This window comes from Entelurus aequoreus, linkage group LG17 (assembly GCF_033978785.1).
Source record: "Entelurus aequoreus isolate RoL-2023_Sb linkage group LG17, RoL_Eaeq_v1.1, whole genome shotgun sequence".
Taxonomy (NCBI): domain Eukaryota; kingdom Metazoa; phylum Chordata; class Actinopteri; order Syngnathiformes; family Syngnathidae; genus Entelurus; species Entelurus aequoreus.
Genome location: NC_084747.1, coordinates 15,818,137 through 15,836,967, shown reverse-complemented (window position 1 = coordinate 15,836,967; position 18,831 = coordinate 15,818,137). Strand labels below are relative to the sequence as shown.

The 18,831-nt window shown below is 40.4% G+C and overlaps 2 protein-coding genes across 2 annotated transcripts in view; both read right to left on the bottom strand.

The window, feature by feature from the left end:
- Positions 1-7,644, bottom strand: part of LOC133632116 (zinc finger protein 135-like) — a 38,459-nt gene extending 30,815 nt beyond the window's left edge. The window contains exons 1-3 of the mRNA XM_062024349.1: positions 7,273-7,644; positions 666-708; positions 241-543 (exon numbers count right to left, since the gene is read on the bottom strand). Of these exons, the coding sequence (XP_061880333.1) occupies positions 241-543; positions 666-708; positions 7,273-7,365 (439 nt within the window). The 5' untranslated portion in view covers positions 7,366-7,644. The remainder of the gene's footprint in view (positions 1-240; positions 544-665; positions 709-7,272) is intronic.
- Positions 7,645-11,704: 4,060 nt separating this feature from the next.
- On the bottom strand, positions 11,705-18,326 carry LOC133632565 (oocyte zinc finger protein XlCOF19-like). Its single transcript, XM_062025037.1, has 2 exons — positions 18,027-18,326; positions 11,705-14,229 (listed from the first exon to the last, which is right to left on the bottom strand). The coding sequence occupies exons 1-2, from the start codon at positions 18,139-18,141 to the stop codon at positions 13,352-13,354; spliced, it is 993 nt and encodes a 330-aa protein (XP_061881021.1). The 5' UTR covers positions 18,142-18,326; the 3' UTR covers positions 11,705-13,351.
- Positions 18,327-18,831: the final 505 nt, after the last annotated feature.

Here is an 18,831-nt window from a genome sequence, read left to right as displayed (position 1 = left end):
GTGCCTATTTGTTTGTTCACCTGTGTGTCATTATGTGTTCAGTTATTTGTTCTTTTTAGGAAAACTTGGACCGCAAACTGAACAATGACATTTTTTCCCTATGTGTGGGTCATTATTTGTTCAGTCAAATTGCCCTTTTATGTAAAGTTTTAAGCACAAATTGAGCAGTTCAAACTGCTTTACTTGTCTTCTTTTTTGAGCATTCAGAGTGTTTGTTGTCAGTGTGAGTCCTCATATCACCTTCACAGTCTGTATCGCTGCTCAAAGGTTCTTCAACCTCGTCTTCAGCCTCACTATCTGATAGTGGAGCAAAGAGATTGTCTAGTTGTGGTTTCTCTTCATCATCTTCAGTCTTCACAGAGACAACAGTCAGTGGCATCTTGGTGAGATCAGCCTTCTGTGGTTCTAGAAGACACTCTCCCTCCTGAGTGATCCAGAGTTCCTCCTCTTCCTTTTTAATGTTGGGTGGCTGTGGAGTCTCCTGCTTCAAAGTGGAACTCCCTCCTGCCAGTTCTTCTGAATGACCAATCAGCTGCTGGACGTCTGCAGGACACAAACAACACAAACACACTTTAACTCAGACATGATCCATGGCCTGGGCCATTATTTTGCCTCAGGGGCCCAAATTTTGAGAAAAAAATGTGTCTGGTGGCCGGTATATCTACCGTATTTTCCACACCATAAGCCGCCCCGTGTTGTAAGCCGCACCTTCAATGAATGGCATATTTCAAAACTTTGTTTACCTATTAGCCGCCCCGTGTTATTAGCCGCACCTACGCTACGCTAAAGGGAATGTCAAAAAAACAGTCAGATAAGTCAGTCAAACTTTCATAATATATTACAAACCAGCGTTCTAACAACTCTGTTCACTCCCAAAATGTAATGTGCAAATGTGCAATCACAAAAATAGTAACACTCAAAATAGTGCAGAGCAATAACAACATCAATAACTCAACGTTGCTCATACGTTAGTGTCACGCAACACACAAAATAAACATTTAAAGCTCACTTTCTGAAGTTATTACTCATCCACAAATCCCTCGAATTATTCTTCTTCGGTGTGCTTCACTTGTTTTTTGACACCATCTGTGAAGTGGACGCGCATGCAGTCGTAGATCAACAGGGACGGAGCTGCGTGAAAAAAGTCACCCGGTCTCTTCGCTCATCTTTTCTTCATCCATCCATCCCTTCGAGTTAGCTTTTATGATGACGCCGGCTGGAAAGTTCTCTTTTGGCAAGGTCTTCCTTTTGAATATCACCGTGGGTGGAAGTTTCTGGCCGTTAGCATGGCAAGCTAGAACCTCAGTGAAGGACGACTTCTCATTCTCTGTGGTGCGAATATTCACCGTACGTACGTGTTCCTGTTGTATCCACAGTGCGGTTCACATGAATATCAAAAGTCAGTGGAACCTTGTACGCGTGTCTCTTAGTAGGAGACATTTTGTGGTATTTACAGAAACACACAAATTAAATGAAACGTAATACCTGCGCGCTTCTTCTTCTGCGGGGGCGGGTGCTCACCTTGGCGGTTGCTTACCGTAGAAGAAGCACTTCCTCTTCTATGGGGGCGGTTGCTTACCGTAGAAGAAGAAGCGCTTCCTCTTCTCCGGGGAAAAAAGATGTCGGCTGTTTACCGTAGTTGCGAGACCTAAACTTTATGAAAATAAATATTAATATTAATCCATATATAAGGCGCACCGGGTTATTAGCCGCACTGTCAGCTTTTGAGAAAAATTGTGGTTTTTAGGTGCGGCTTATGGTGCGGAAAATACGGTATTTTTAGGAACACTAATACAAAACCTCACAATAATGTCTGAATGCTAAAAACTTTTATTACAGACCACCTTAAAAAACACCACCTACAATCTGATACATCTGATGTATCACTTAGCTTTAGAACTTTGTTGTAAAAATCTCCTTTTGCGTCTGTCCCTGACACCCACATTTCAGGCTGGCCGCTCTGAAAACACTGTGGAAACACTGTGGAAACGCTCCCCACTCACACTGCTTGGTGCCTCGTCTGAGCTGCTGTGACTTACATTACCATAGTAACTCATTAGATGACCGTACTAACTAGTATATCATGCAAAAGAGCAGATTCCAACCATTGAAATACTTTGTATAGTTCAAGACTTACGGTAATTTGAAAACATCACTGCACATCATAATGGCAGCTACAGTTTCCATCTTAAGACCTAAAAAAAATTATTTGAGAACGTCCGACGGGTCAAATTCAAAAGCTTAACGCGTCGCATGCGGCCCCCGGGCCTTAATTTGCCCAGGTCTGGTCTAGGACAAGAAAGTTTTATCATTTCTATTCGAGCTCCAATAATCTGGAATGACCTACCGGTAACAGTTAGAGATGCCACCTTGGTAGAAGCATTTAATTCCCCCCTTAAATCTTTAGCTTTTAAATAGACTCTGTTTTAGACCAGTTTTTAAGTAAAGGCAAGTGTTGCCTTAAAGGAGGGCTCATATTTTAGGGCACCAAGGCAAAGATTATTTTCTTTCGTTCATGTAAGAGATCTAGGGCTACCAATTATGGCCAAAGTAATAATTAATATTATTATCAATATTGAAATCATGATTACTGATTGTTAGGTATTGGGGTGTGAACGTAACATCATCATGTCATTATTAATGTCTAATAAAAAGACTATAGATAAACATTATCCATATATCTAAAGACAAATTTGTTTTGTTTTAATTCTTTAATAATATCAACTTTTTAGCTTTTTGTCATTACATTATTCCTTTATCTCTATTTTTACATTTTGATAGAGGGAGTTTTTAAAAAAAATGATTTATTTAAGTTATGTAAATTTATATGTACATGCAGATGCTGTATCGGGACAGATCCATTAAGAGTTCGAGCAGAAATACACTACCGTTTAAAAGTTTGAGGTCACCCAAACAATTTTGTGGAATAGCCTTCATTTCTAAGAACAAGAATAGACTGTCGAGTTTCAGATGAAAGTTCTCTTTTTCTGGCCATTTTGAGCGTCTAATTGACCCCACAAATGTGATGCTCCAGAAACTCAATCTGCTCAAAAGGTCAGTTTTGTAGCTTCTGTAATGAGCTAAACTGTTTTCAGATGTGTGAACATGATTGCACAAGGGTTTTCTAATCATCAATTAGCCTTCTGAGCCAATGAGCAAACACATTGTACCATTAGAACACTGGAGTGATAGTTGCTGGAAATGGGCCTCTATACACCTATGTAGATATTGCACCAAAAACCAGACATTTGCAGCTAGAATAGTCATTTACCACATTAGCAATGTATAGAGTGTATTTCTTTAAAGTTAAGACTAGCTTAAAGTTATCTTCATTGAAAAGTACAGTGCCTTTCCTTCAAAAATAAGGACATTTCAATGTGACCCCAAACTTTTGAACGGTAGTGTATGTCATATAGGAATTAACTATACACAATAACACATTAACAATGTGCTATGTCACATGAATGGTTTTTGAAGTAATACCTTTGTGACATAAAAAAAAAAAACACAAGTAATGTAAAAAAAAAAAATGCCGTTTACTGTTTGATATCAAAATAAAACACAAAGCATTTTGTCTAATGAAGATAAAGTCAAATAAAGAAGCTCTGTTCTTCTCCAACGACTCCTATCAGTACAAGTTTGGCCAACAAAATTAAAGAGGAGTGACACCTCTCACGTCGAATACACAATTTTCACAGCCTGCGTTCAATTCGATGAGATGACAAAACATTATAGCTAGTATTGATGGTATTTGAACACTGATACAGTTTGCAGTTAAATAAAGGACGAGTGCAGATCCCAGTCAACAAAGTAAACAAGTTGTGAGAAGGTTCACGACACATCGTCTGCTGCATGTTTCCTCCCCTCATTACCTCTCAGTCACAGCAGCTGATGAACGCTGTCAACAACGTAGCAGAGACAGAAAGCACAACAGAAGATATAACAAATAAACACAAAAGAGGAATTCTTGCCAAAAAGAGGAAATCCTTTGTTTGGATTGAAAAAGTCAGACATCTACCTTGGGGCGGTATAGCTCGGTTGGTAGAGCCGCCGTGCCAGCAACTTGAGGGTTGCAGGTTCGATCCCCGCTTCCGCCGTCCTAGTCACTGCCGTTGTGTCCTTGGGCAAGACACTTTACTCACCTGCTCCCAGTGCCACCCACACTGGTTTCAATGTAACTTAGATATTGGGTTTCACAATGTAAAAGCGCTTTGAGTCACTTGAGAAAAAGCGCTATATAAATGTACTTCACTTCACTTCACTACCAAACAGCGGGATAATTATTTGCAAAAAAATTCATTGTTAGCGTCTTTTCTCTTTTTAAAACTTGAAGACACGACATAAAGAACACTACACTATATATATATATATATATATATATATATATATATATATATATATATATATATATATATATATATATATATATTTTTTTTTTAATTAATATATATATATATATATATATATATATATATATATATATATATATATATATATATATATATATATATATATATATATATATATATATATATATATATATATATATATAAAAAATACTAAATTGAGGTATATATAATCATCAGGATATAAAATGGCCTATATCAGGATACTGTATATATGTTTGTCAATATCACACAGCAGTAATTGGATTTACTTTATATTTTATGGATTTTAAAAAAACATTTTTTTACAAACCCTTTGGATCAGATTTCTAACAAAAACTGAGGTACTACAATAATTAGTCCTATGTTATTAAAAAAGAAGTATCCACGTTTGAAGAATGAGTTTCTTGCAGAAATATACAGTGAGAGTTTGACTTTTTGCAAAGTGGTCAAAGTGTTTTCTTAAACAACAACATAGTTCTTGACATCCTGAGTTGGTGAACTGCTGATAGATTATAAATCACAAATCACACTCGTATAGCACAAAGTGGTCCATAAACCCACAAGTTGGTCAACTTTGACATTCAACTTAAAACCGAACCTCCAGGCAACTTCGACCCTAGACTAACACCCTAACCCCACCACATCCCACCTCCCCGGATTGTTAATAATCAAATGTAAATAATCAAATGTATATACTAGTTATTATGCTTTCTGATCTCTCTCTCTCTTTCTCTCTATGTCCACTACTTGCTGTACATATCCTACCAAGTCAGAACCACACTGTTTCAATGTCCATTTCTCTGATCAGTGCTTCCCACACATTCATTTATTTGTGGCGGCCCGCCACGAAAGAATTACGTCCCCCACAAATTAAAAAAAAAACAACAAAAAAAAACATTTTTTTTTGGTCCTGTCCAGCTTCTCAGGCAAATCACATAGTTGATGTAGATGTGTTACGTCTTCGACACATGGCTGCGATTGTTGTGTTCCTTCCAAGGCAGGAGACAAGCAGGAGTGTCGTGGAGGTAAGATGAAGTATTCTTTTAATAAATTAAAGGCAAGACAAAAATACAAAACTGAGGACGCTAGCAAGCGGGGAGCAGAACAAAACCAAATGTCACCAAAGGTGAAAAAACGAGAAAAGCTACACTGTGTAAAATTAGCTACAGCGAGGAGGAAAAACATAAGACGTAAATGTTGCCTACGGCAAACATTGACCCAGCAACTACTGCTGGGTGACCGCACACTATAAAGGGGAGTGATTAACCAAAACACCTGGTGGGAACACTAATTGCTAAACTAAGACAGGTGAGGAGAATCAGTGCCCATGGAAACCAACAGTAAACAGGGAAAGAGGGTGCACCCAGGAAACAGACTAACACAGAAACATTACCAATAACATACATCATGCCATCATCCGGGTAACGGATCATGACAAGATGCCCATATAGGCTGTTCAGATTTACTTTACAAAAGAGAAGTGTAGGATACTTCTCTTGTTGCCTTACTTGTATTTGACCACTACTGTTTTCTGTTTATTTGTTACTGACTGTGGCAGGACACCTCTGCCTCTGTTTCACTTTATGTTGCTGGTAAATAATATGGTTGTAGTAGTAGGCTAAAGTTAAATGATTTAGTATGCACTAATTAAAGGGGCAGAGCTTTAAGAGACATTTTAGCTTTTATATTTTATAAGATATATTTTTTGTAAGAACCACAATTAATAAATATATTTCAGTGAATAACTTATTGTTCAAATCTGTATATAAATATGTACATAAAGTGTTGTAATTATATTGTAAAATGGATGGATGGATGGATGGACGTTTAAAACAAAACTGTTATTATTAATTAGTAGGTATACATTTTTTGAGCCTTTTTAGAGAAAATCATATCATTGTGGTAAATTATGCAAATTACTCGATGATGTCATGGTGACCACGCCCATAGCCACGCCCCCACCGTCACAGGTATCTTGGCAGTTTATGGGAAACACTGCTGATGATACAATTGTTGATGACTGAAGTGATGATAACAACCAAACCTAAGCCCCCCTCCACATCCCACACCCCGGATTGTAAATAATGTAAATAATTCAATGTATATACTCTGATGATTATCTTGTGTGAGGACTGTATTATGATGATAGTATATATCTGATAGTATATATCTGTATCATGAATCAATTTAAGTGGACCCCGACTTAAACAAGTTGAAAAACTTATTGGGGTGTTGCCATTTAGTGGTCAATTGTACGGAATATGTACTGTACTGTGCAATCTACTAATAAAAGTGTCAATCAACCAATCAATAAATAAACTAATACTGTATCCATAATCATAAGTATGAGCAAGAATGTTATTATAAGACCTAACACCACCACTATTTTAGTAATAGCGCCTAAAGCATGGAGGTACCTTAGTTCTTGACATACTGAGCTGGTGAACTGCTGATAGATTATAAATCACACTCGTATAGCACAAAGTGGTCCATAAACCCACAAGTTGGTCAACTTTGACATTCAACTTCAAACCGAACCTCCAGGCAACTTCAACCCTAAACTAACACCCTCCCCCCACCACATCCCACCTCCCCGGATTGTAAATAATCCAATGTAAATAATCAAATGTATATACTAGTTATTATGCTTTCTGAGCTCACTATGTTCACTGCTCGCTGTACATATCCTACCAAGTCAGACCTACACTGTTACAATGTCCATTTCTCAGATGATACAATTGTTGATGTCTGAAGTGCTGATATCAACCAAACCAATCATGGCGGCTCTTTGTTTACATTCTTCAACAAGGTCGGCTAATTTCTCATCAACGCTCATTTCAGGGCTTGCAATAGCTTTCATATTCCAAAACGTCAACACACTCACCTTTATCTGCAGTTGTCGTCTTTGGTGATTTTCTAGAAGTTGGTGGCGCTGATTCTTTCTCACAGGCCATCTTAGCATAGCATAGCATAGCATCGTCCATGTTTCTATCACGTCTTCAATCTTCACTCCAGATAACAATCCATTGCTACAAACTCAATGTACTTTTCGTGGGCGTCAGAAAATACGACACTTGGTGTATTTGTTGCTAAATGTAAATGTGTATGGCGGTCAGCTCGTACAGACACAAACACCACGTCAGCCATCTTGCTCTTTTCGCGATTTTCGCTATTGCTTGATCAGTTTGCGCATGCGCCAGAAGTGAGCAACTTCCGTTCCCTTTTGACAGCAGGTTTTTCCCCCTCCAAAATAAAAGTATCTTGTTGTTTAAAAGTATTTACCGATAACCTGAAATAATCGACAACCGCACCTTGATATTCAAAATAACTTTTATCCATCCACAAGCATGTGTACAGTAATTTTTGGGGGCCGGTGCTCGAGCCAGAAACAAGATAATGAATCGCAAAAAATATTAAATCCAATCCACTTTATTTATATAGCACATTTACACAACAAGAATGTTTCCAAAGTGCTGCACAGCCATGTTAAAAACAATATTAAAAACAATATTATGCTACACCAATGACTGAATAAAAACAAAGAATAAATGAATAGAAAACCAATACAGAGACAATATAAAAAAAAAAAAAAGATTAAAAACGATTTTAAAGGGTAAAACTAATTAAAACAGTAAAATAGACATCACCATTTATAAAAAAAACACAGAGGGCAACAATTCATAAAATTATTATTAGGCTATAATTATTATAAAAACACAATAAGGTATTTTCAAAGTATACTGTTATTTTAGTTAACAACCTTTCCAAACTCATTATGAATAAATAAACGAGAAGCACTAAAAGTTTAGCTAAAAAAATCATTTAAAAAAAATCCTCGGATCACCCCCAAATATAATCACTTATTCTACAACTTCCGTTCCCTTTTGACAGCAGATTTTCCCCCTCCAAAATAAATGTATCTTATTGTTTTAAAAATATTTACAGATAATGTGAAATAATCGACAACCGCACCATGATATTCAAAATAACTTGTATCCACCCACACGCATGCGTACAGTGATTTTCCGGGGCCGGTGCTCAAGCCAGAAAAAAGTTAATGAATCGCAAAAAATATTCATAAAATTATTATTAGGCTATAATTATTATAAAAACACAATAAGGTATTTTCAAAGTATACTGTTATTTTAGTTAACAACCTTTCCAAACTCCATCCATCCATCCATCCATCTTCTTCCGTTTATCCGAGGTCGGGTCGTGGGGGCAGCAGCCTAAGCAGGGAAACCCAGACTTCCCTCTCCCCAGCCACTTCGTCCAGCTCCTCCCGGGGGATCCCGAGGCGTTCCCAGGCCAGCCGGGAGACATAGTCTTCCCAATGTGTCCTGGGTCTTCCCCGCGGCCTCCTACCGGTCGAACGTGCCCTAAACACCTCCCTAGGGAGGCATTCGGGTGGCATCCTGACCAGATGCCTGAACCACCTCATCTGGCTCCTCTCGATGTGGAGGAGCAGCGGCTTTACTTTGAGCTCCCCCCGGATGGCAGAGCTTCTCACCCTATCTCTAAGGGAGAGACCCGCCACCCGGCGGAAGAAACAAATTTCGGCCGCTTGTACCCGTAATCTTGTCCTTTCGGTCATAACCCAAAGCTCATGACCATAGGTGAGGATGGGAACGTAGATCGATCGGTAAATTGAGAGCTTTGCCTTCCGGCTCAGCTCCTTCTTCACCCCAGCGGATCGATACAGCGTCCGCATTACTGAAGACGCCGCACCGATCCGCCTGTCGATCTCACGATCCACTCTTGACTCACTCGTGAACAAGACTCCGAGGTACTTGAACTCCTCCACTTGGGGCAGGGTCTCCTCCCCAACCCGGAGATGGCACTCCACCCTTTTCCGGGCGAGAACCATGGACTCTGACTTGGAGGTGCTGATTCTCATCCCAGTCTCTTCACACTCGGCTGCGAACCGATCCAGTGAGAGCTGAAGATCCTGGCCAGATGAAGCCATCAGGACCGCATCATCTGCAAAAAGCAGAGACCTAATCCTGCAGCCACCAAACCGGATACCCTCAACGCCTTGACTGCGCCAAGAAATTCTGTCCATAAAAGTTATGAACAGAATCAGTGACAAAGGGCAGCTTTGGCGGAGTCCAACCCTCACTGGAAACGTGTCCGACTTACTGCCGGCAATGCGGACCAAGCTCTGGCACTGATCATACAGGGAGCGGACCGCCACAACCAGACAGTCCGATACCCCATACTCTCTAAACACTCCCCACAGGACTTCCCGAGGGACACGGTCGAATGCCTTCTCCAAGTCCACAAAGCACATGTAGACTGGTTGGGCAAACTCCCATGCACCCTCAAGGACCCTGCCGAGAGTATAGAGCTGGTCCACAGTTCCACGACCAGGACGAAAACCACACTGTTCCTCCTGAATCCGAGGTTCGACTATCCGGCGTAGCCTCCTCTCCAGTACACCTGAATAGACCTTACCGGGAAGGCTGAGGAGTGTGATCCGATGATAGTTGGAACACACCCTCCGGTTCCCCTTCTTAAAGAGACGAACCACCACCCCGGTCTGCCAATCCAGAGGTACCGCCCCCGATGTCCACGCAATGCTGCAGAGTCTTGTCAACCAAGACAGCCCCACAGCATCCAGAGCATTAAGGAACTCCGGGCGGATCTCATCTACCCCCGGGGCCTTGCCACCGAGGAACTTTTGAACTACCTCAGCAACCTCAGCCCCAGAAATAGAGCCCACCACAGATTCCCCAACTAAAAAATCATTTTCTAAAAATCCTCGGATCACCCCCAAATATGATAACTTTTTCTACAACTTCCGTTCCCAAATTCTGACAGCAGGTTTTTTTTCTTCAAAATAAAGGTATCTTATTGTTTTAAAAGCATTTACTGATAACCTGAAATAATCGACAACTGCAACTTGATAATCAAAATAACTTTTATCCATCCACTAGCATGTGTACAGTGTTTTTGTTCCATCTAATTTTTACTTGACTTTTACCACAACACAACATCCCAGATGATAGCGAGACCCGCATCGTGGTTTGTTGTCGGCTGATGGAGGGAAGAGACTGTCAAAGGCTAAACTTCCACCAAGTCTTTTTGTGATAGAGTAGGTTACTCTGGATGCGGAATGCTGGTCTGATACCTTCCTAGGACAAGGACTCCGGTCAGAGAGTAGAGCACAGAGATGCTTTCAGGCACTCTTTAATGGTGAAGTTGAACAAGTGTGGTATAAGTGTGTGTGGGTGTGTGTGTGGTCTAAAGGGAACACATACAACGAATGATTAGGATACCTTTAGGCAATATAACATGCACTAATATAACAAGATATGTATAATGTTATGTATAATATAATATACTCTACAATGTGTTATAAAACAAATATACAAACAAATGTACATGGACTATTATAACAGTCCATTAGAGATGAAAGGAGAATAAGCAATGTTGATTTAGACAGTGCTTTAAACGTGGTCTGTGTCGTCCTCTAGTGGTAGGATAGGGTAACTATTGTGTAACAAGAAGTATTAACAGGGCGAAAGTTGAGCTGGTGAATTATATCGTCAAGCAGAAATATTGTAGCAAACAAACACTCGGTTAAGGCTACATCCAACACATTATAGGCATTTTAGCATGAATAACCGTGCTATATTCGACGTATACTTACATTTCAGTCAGGAACGCACACAATGCTGTTTCCACCATCACCCAAGAGCCCATATTATTCAGAAACGCTACAAACAGGAAATGACGTCTCAGACTAGATCGCCAAATTAAGAGTACAGGAAATCTAACATCTCAAAACTGCGTCAGAATAAGAAGACCAATGCTAAATACTGAACATATACAGTACATGTGTATGTGGACAATAAAATACTTTTGTATTTTATATCATGTTAATACTTTCACTGCTATCGCTTTGACCACTTAACACATACTTGCCAACCTTGAGACCTCCAATATCGGGAGGTGGGGGGCAGAGGGGGGCTTGGTCAGGGGTGTGTGTGTGTTTGTTTGTGTGGGGAGGCGTGGTTATTTACAGCTAGAATTCACCAACTCGAGTATTTCATATATATATATATATATATATATATATATATATATATATATATATATATATATATATATATATATATATATATATATATATATATATATATATATATATATATGTATGAAATACTTGACTTTCAGTGAATTCTAGCTATATATATATATATACATATATATATATATACATATATATTTTATTTACATAAAATAAATACTTGAATTTCAGTGTTCCGGTGGCTATACATTAGATGGCGGTATTGTCCTGTTTAACTTCTCCGTTCATGATGAGTATATCATTTCGGCCACCGTGTTCAATGGAGAAGTCTGTTCTACATATTTACAGGCAACATACACCTTCCCCTTCGAACTGTCCTGGATGAACTGAAATTCTTGTTTCCATTCGTTTGAATTCGTTAGGCAAGCTGTTTATATTGTGGGAAAGCGGACGTGAGAACAGGCTGTCCCCACTCAGTCTCAGGTCCGCATTGAGCTGGAGGGGGCGTGGCCTCCAGCTCCGGCTGAATACCGGGAGTTTGTAGGGAGAAAATCTCTGCCGGGAGGTTGTCGGGAGAGGCGCTGATTCTCCCGCTAAAAAAGGGAGGGTTGGCAAGTATGACTTAACAACAGAGCCAGTAAGCTACACAACAAGCTACTTCGCTAACGTAATAAAAAATTATAACTGGTTCATTGCCAAACACAGTAGACACAGATCCAATTAAAACTAGTTATTAGGAAAATATTGATTTATTTCCCTGCAGGACGGCGATGCCATTGTCTCACATTGGAAGGCTAAGCTAGCTACACAACAACTAAAGTTAACATTGTATCATTCACACATTTCCAACTTACTGTTTCATTGTCTTCTCCATTGCCATAAATAGTAGTCGCTCACGCCCCCATTAAAAGTAGTTTTTTCGGAAAATCCATCTTTTTGTAAAAGTTTGTGGGTGAAACAAGATGAACTCTTTGCACACACTTGAAGCAACTGAAGGCACATTGCCAAGAATCATAAAAGTTAAAAAAAAGTAAGGCACGTTTTACTTCAGATGAGGCGAAAAGTTTCTGTAGTGACTTGTGCTGGTTAAAGTAAACCAAAGACAGAATATTTTCCTTCATTGGGTTTCATCATGGACATGATGTTGTAGCACAGCCGGATTAACAAAAATGTCTGTTTGGCACTGCGACAAATTGCCAACTTGTCTCGGGTGTACCCTGCCTGTCGCCCGAGTGCAGCTGGGACAGGCTCCAGGGACAAGCGGTAGAAAATAGATGGATGATAGACAGATAAATGGGTAAATTTATACCAAATATGGATTATCTGACAATGTCACGTAAGGAGCAAACTCCAAACGAAGAATGAAAGAAGGCAAGATTATTTTATAAATATCTGTGCAATGCCTCCACTGTTCGATTTCACAATTTCGGGACTTATGCAGATCCCAAATACACATAATGTTTTGCATGATAAGGCAACTTCATGAAATTACGTGCCTCCATATTTTTGTGCTTCTACTACTTGCCGCAACTGTGACATGTTCTTATTTGAAATGTTTGGCAATAGTGTCTGCCATGATTAGTGGTAGCAACCACAGAATGTGCTCTCTAGGTTGTTGTTGTTGACAGAAGTAGCATCTGTTCTGTTGCTCTGTGAAATCAATGCGCCCTGGAAATACCTAATATGGTCATAGTTGAAATGATCAGAATAATGTGAACATTACATACGATCATGAATATGCCTCTAACTACATTACAGTACAACTAAATGTTTTTTTCCCCACTGCGTTTCATGATAGGTTCAATAAATCCATGCGTGTAAAAAAAAGCTTTTACCACAAACTAAACAATGAAATGGTCTTACTCCTGTGTGTGTTGTATGTTGTCAAAATTGCTCTTTTGGGAAAACTTTATAACCACAAACGGAACAATTAAATGGTTTTTCTCATGTGTGTTTTCTCGTGTCGATTCAAACTGCTCTTTTGAGAAAAGCTTTTACCACAAACGGAGCAATTAAAGGGTTTTTTCCCTGTGTGTGTTCTCATGTGTAGGGTCAAATAAGTCTTTTGGGAAAAGTTTTTACCACAAACCGAACAGTTAAATGGTTTTTCCCCTGTGTGTGTGCTGTTGTGTCGAGACAAACTTTTCGTTTGAGAAAAACTTTTGCCACAAACTAAACAACTGAAAGGTTTTTGCCCGTTGTGTGTTCTCATGTGTTGAGACAAATTGCAATTATAAAGAAAGTTTTTACCACAAACTGAACAATTGAATGTTTTTTCTCCTGTGTGTGTTCTCATGTGTTGAGACAAATTGCAATTATAAAGAAAGTTTTTACCACAAACTGAACAATTGAATGTTTTTTCTCCTGTGTGTGTTCTCATGTGTTGAGTCAAATGGCTTTTTGGAGTAAAACTTTTAGCACAAACTGAGCAGCTGAAATATTTTTTATCTCTCTTCATTTTAGAGCATTCAGAGTGTTTGTTGTCAGCGTGAGTCCTCATATCACCTTCACAGTCTGTATCGCTGCTCAAAGTTACTTCAACCTCGTCTTCAGCCTCACTATCTGATAGTGGAGCTTGTAGGTTGTCTACTTGTGGTTTCTCTTCATCATCTTCAATCTTTACAGAGACAATAGTCAGTGGCAACTTGGTGTAATCAGCCTCCTGTGGTCCTAGAAGACACTCTCCCTCCTGAGTGATCCAGAGTTCCTCCTCTTCCTTTTTAATGTGGGGTGGTTGTGGAGTCTCCTGTTTCAAAGTGGAACTCCCTCCTGCCAGTTCTTCTGGATGACCAATCAGCTGCTGGACGTCTGCATGACACAAACACACTTTAACTCATACATGATCCATGAGATGATTCTCTTTGAACTCGCTACACACTTCTTAAGTGCAAGTTAAAACTCTACTATGCAAAGCGAAAGCCATTTATCAACAACACCCAGAAATGCATACGGCTTCGCTGGGACCGAGCTCATCTAAGATGGACTGATGCAAAGTGGAAAAGTGTTCTGTGGTCTGACGAGTCCACATTTCAAATTGTTTTTGGAAACTGTGGACGTCGTGTCCTCCGGAACAAACAGGAAAAGAACCATCCGGACTGTTCTAGGTGCAAAGTTCAAAAGCCAGCATCTGTGATGGTATAGGGGTGTATTAGTGCCCAAGGCATGGCTAATACAAACATTGAAAAAAATTAAATATTTTTTCGAATGCAATATTCATATTTTTCTACACTTTTGTTTTTGCATGTTTCAAAGGTTTTTATGTTCAACTTCCCCCCCCCACATTTGCTTCTGTTTTTTTTTTTCCTGGTTTCTCTTCTTTTTTTATGATTTCAAACTAATGGCAGTGTTTTGACATGGGGGGGGGGGGGGGGGGGTGCCTGTGGGCGGGGCTTACAACAAGTATACCCAGAGGCACTTCTACTGGAATTGGACTTGCAGGTTAAACACAGAGGAAGGGACCGAGGGGCTCAAAATCAAGTTGAAGTTATATGATACATTTGTGTTAACCTAGCCATACTATCAGGATGTACAAAACCCAAAACCAGTGAAGTTGTCATGTTGTGTAAATGGTAAATAAAAACAGAATACAATGATTTGCAAATCCTTTTCAACCTATATTCAATTGAATGGACTGCAAAGACAAGATATTTAATGTTCGAACTGGAAAACTTTATTTTTTGCAAATATTGGCTAATTTGGAGTTTGATGCCTGCAACATGTTTCAAAAAAGCTGGCATAAGTGGCAAAAAAGACTGACTTATTTGGAACATCCCACAGGTGAACAGGCAAAACAGTTGAAAAGCCAGCATGTGTGATGGTATGGGGGTGTATTAGTGCCCAAGGCATGGCTAACTTACACATCTGTGAAGGCACCATTAATGCTGAAAGGTACATACAGGTTTTGGAGCAACATATGTTGCCTTCCAAGCAACGTTATCATGGACGCCCCTGCTTATTTCAGCAAGACAATGCCAAGCCAAGTGTTACAACAGTGTGGCTTTATCGTAAAAGAGTGCAGGTACTAGACTGGCCTGCCTGTAGTCCAGACCTGTCTCCCATTGAAAATGTGTGGTGCATTTTGAAGCCTAAAATAGCACAACGGAGACCCCCGGACTGTTGAACAACTTAAGCTGTAAATCAAGCAAGAATGGGAAAGAATTCCACCTGAGAAGCTTCACAAATGTGTCTCCTCAGTTCCCAAACGTTTACTGAGTGGTGTTAAAAGGAAAGGCCATGTAACACAGTGGTAAAAAAAATGCCCCTGTGCCAACTTTTTTGCAATGTGTTGCTGCCATTAAATTCTAAGTTAATGATTATTTGTAAAAAAAAAAAAATACATTTCTCAGCTCGAACATTAAATATATTGTCTTTGCAGTCCATTCAGTTGAATATAAATTGAAAAAGATTTGCAAATCATTGTATTCTGTTTTTATTTATGAATTACACAACTTGCCAACTACACTGGTTTTGGGTTTTGCACATATGTATAAGTGTGTATATATGTATATGTATATGTGTGTTAGAGTAATTGCATCTAAGTTATCACAAAAACTTTGTGTTACATTGAGTGCCCGGTGAGAAGCAAAAGCTGTCTTTGAACCTACCAAGAGTAAGGCTCGTAAAACTCCACGGTGTAGGGGGTAAGCAACATGAAGGTGTTCCTGTTTCTTTCATGTATTGTAATCAAACAGAAAGATATTGTCTGACCCAAGAACTACAAAAGCGAAGAGGAAGCAGGACCAGAATCCCCTCCAGGCGACCTCTTTTTCAACTGTTTTACGGACCTCTTTTTTGAACTGACCTTTTCTGTGAACTGTTTACGACCTTTTCTGTGAACTGTTTGCGACCTTTGTCCTTTGGAAGCAGCTGTGGCCATGTGGTTAGGGAAGGTCCAAATAAAAGAAGCAGGCGTGCAATCTTTTGGCAGAGCGTAATGACACTGTACAAGGGTACAGATGTGCACGTTTCTCCTCACTGAACCACATTGAATTCTGTCTCTGTTTGATTCTTTGCTTCCTGTCTTGTTTAATAGATGTCATCAGTGTTTGAACCTGACAATGTGTATATATGTAAATATATGTGTGTGTGTGTGTGTGTGTATGTGTGTGTGTGCGATCGATTGCATGCCCTGAGATTACAATGACCTGGATGAATTAGAACATTCATAGACATAGATAAGATGTGCTTTGTGGACTTGGAGAAGGCATTGGACCGTGTCCCTCGGGAAGTCCTGTGGGGAGTGCTCAGAGAGTATGGGGTATCGGACTGTCTGATTGTGGCGGTCCGCTCCCTGTATGATCAGTGTCAGAGCTTGGTCCGCATTGCCGGCAGTAAATCGGACATGTTTCCAGTGAGGGTTGGACTCCGCCAAGGCTGCACTTTGTCACTGATTCTGTTCATAACTTTTAAGGACAGAATTTCTAGGCGCAGTCAAGGCGTTGAGGGGATCCGGTTTGGTGGCTGCAGGATTAGGTCTCTGCTTTTTGCAGATGATGTGGTCCGGATGGCTTCACCTGGCCAGGATCTTCAGCTCTCACTGGATCGGTTCTTAGACTTAGGACAAACTTTAATGATCCACAAGGGAAATTGTTCGCAGCCGAGTGTGAAGCGACCGGGATGAGAATCAGCACCTCCAAGTCCGAGTCCATGGTTCTCGCCCGGAAAAGGGTGGAGTTCCATCTCCGGGTTGGGGAGGAGACCCTGCCCCAAGTGGAGGAGTTCAAGTACCTCGGAGTCTTGTTCACGAGTGAGGGAAGAGTTGATCGTGAGGTCGACAGGCGGATCGGTGCGGCGTCTTCAGTACTGCGGACGCTGTATCGATCCGTTGTGGTGAAGAAGGAGCTGAGCCGGAAGGCAAAGCTCTCCATTTACCGGTCGATCTACGTTCCCATCCTCACCTATGGTCATGAGCTTTGGGTTATGACCGAAAGGACAAGATCACGGGTACAAGCGGCCGAAATGAGTTTCCTCCGCCGGGTGGCGGGGCTCTCCCTTAGAGATAGGGTGAGAAGCTCTGCCATCCGGGAGGAACTCAAAGTAAAGCCTCCACACGGAGAGGAGCCAGATGAGGTGGTTCGGGCATCTGGTCAGGATGCCACCCGAACGCCTCCCTAGGGAGGTGTTTAGGGCACGTCCGACCGGTAGGAGGCCACGGGGAAGACCCAGGACACGTTGGGAAGACTATGTCTCCCGGCTGGCCTGGGAACGCCTCGGGATCCCCCGGGAGGACCTGGACGAAGTGGCTGGGGAGAGGAAAGTCTGGGCTTCCTTGCTTAGGCTGCTGCCCCCGCGACCCGACCTCGGATAAGCGGAAGAAGATGGATGGACGGATAGGATAATGCAGGTATAAAGTAGACTAAAAATGTCCCATACTCTTTTTACTAATCATTATTTTCTTTACACAATCGATTGTTTTGCTGTTGCAGTTTCTTCATTTGACTTTTGCATTCTTTCATCTCCTCTGATGTGAACTCCACTGCCTTCTTCAAGCTAACAATCATAGCGGCTCTTTCTTTACATTCTTCAACAAGGTCGGCTAATTTCTCATCGACGCTCTTCTCAGGACTTGAAATAGCTTTAAAATAATGAAACGTCAAGTCACTCACCTTCATCTTTCGTCTTTATCTCCGTTGGTGATTTGCTGGAAGTTGGTGGCGCTGATTCTCTTTCATGTTCTCTTTTAGCGGACGTCGCCATCTTAGCATAGCAGTAGTCGTCCATCTTCTATCACGTCTTCAATCTTCACTTCAGATAACACTCCATCGCTACAAACTCAATGTCCATTTTGTGGGCGTCAGAAAATACGCCACTTGGTGTATTTGTTGCTAAATGTAAATGTGTATGGCGGTCAGCTCGTACAGACACAAACACCACGTCAGCCATCTTGCTCTTTTCGCGGTTTGCCACTGCTTGATCAGTTTGCGCATGCGCCAGAAGTCAGCAACTTCCGTTACCTTTTGACAGCAGGTTTTTTTTTCCAAAATAAAAGTATCTTATTGTTTAAAAGTATTTACCGATAACCTGAAATAATCAACAACCGCGCATTGATAATCAAAATAACTTTTATCCATCCACAAGCATGTGTACAGTGATTTTCGGGGGCCGGTGCTCAAGCCAGAAAAAAGTTAATGAATCGCAAAAAATATGCATAAAATTATTATTAGGCTATGATTGTTATAAAAACGCAAGAAGGCATTTTCAAATTAAATTTAGTTAACAACCTTTCCAAACTCATTATGAATAAATAAACCAGAAAAGCACTAAAGTTTTGCTAAAAAAATCATTTTTTAAAAATCCTCCGATCACCCCCAAATATGATAACTTTTTCTACAACTTCCGTTCCCTTTTGACGGTAGGTTTTCCCCCCTCCAAAATAAAGGTATCTTATTGTTTTATAAGTATTTCCCGATA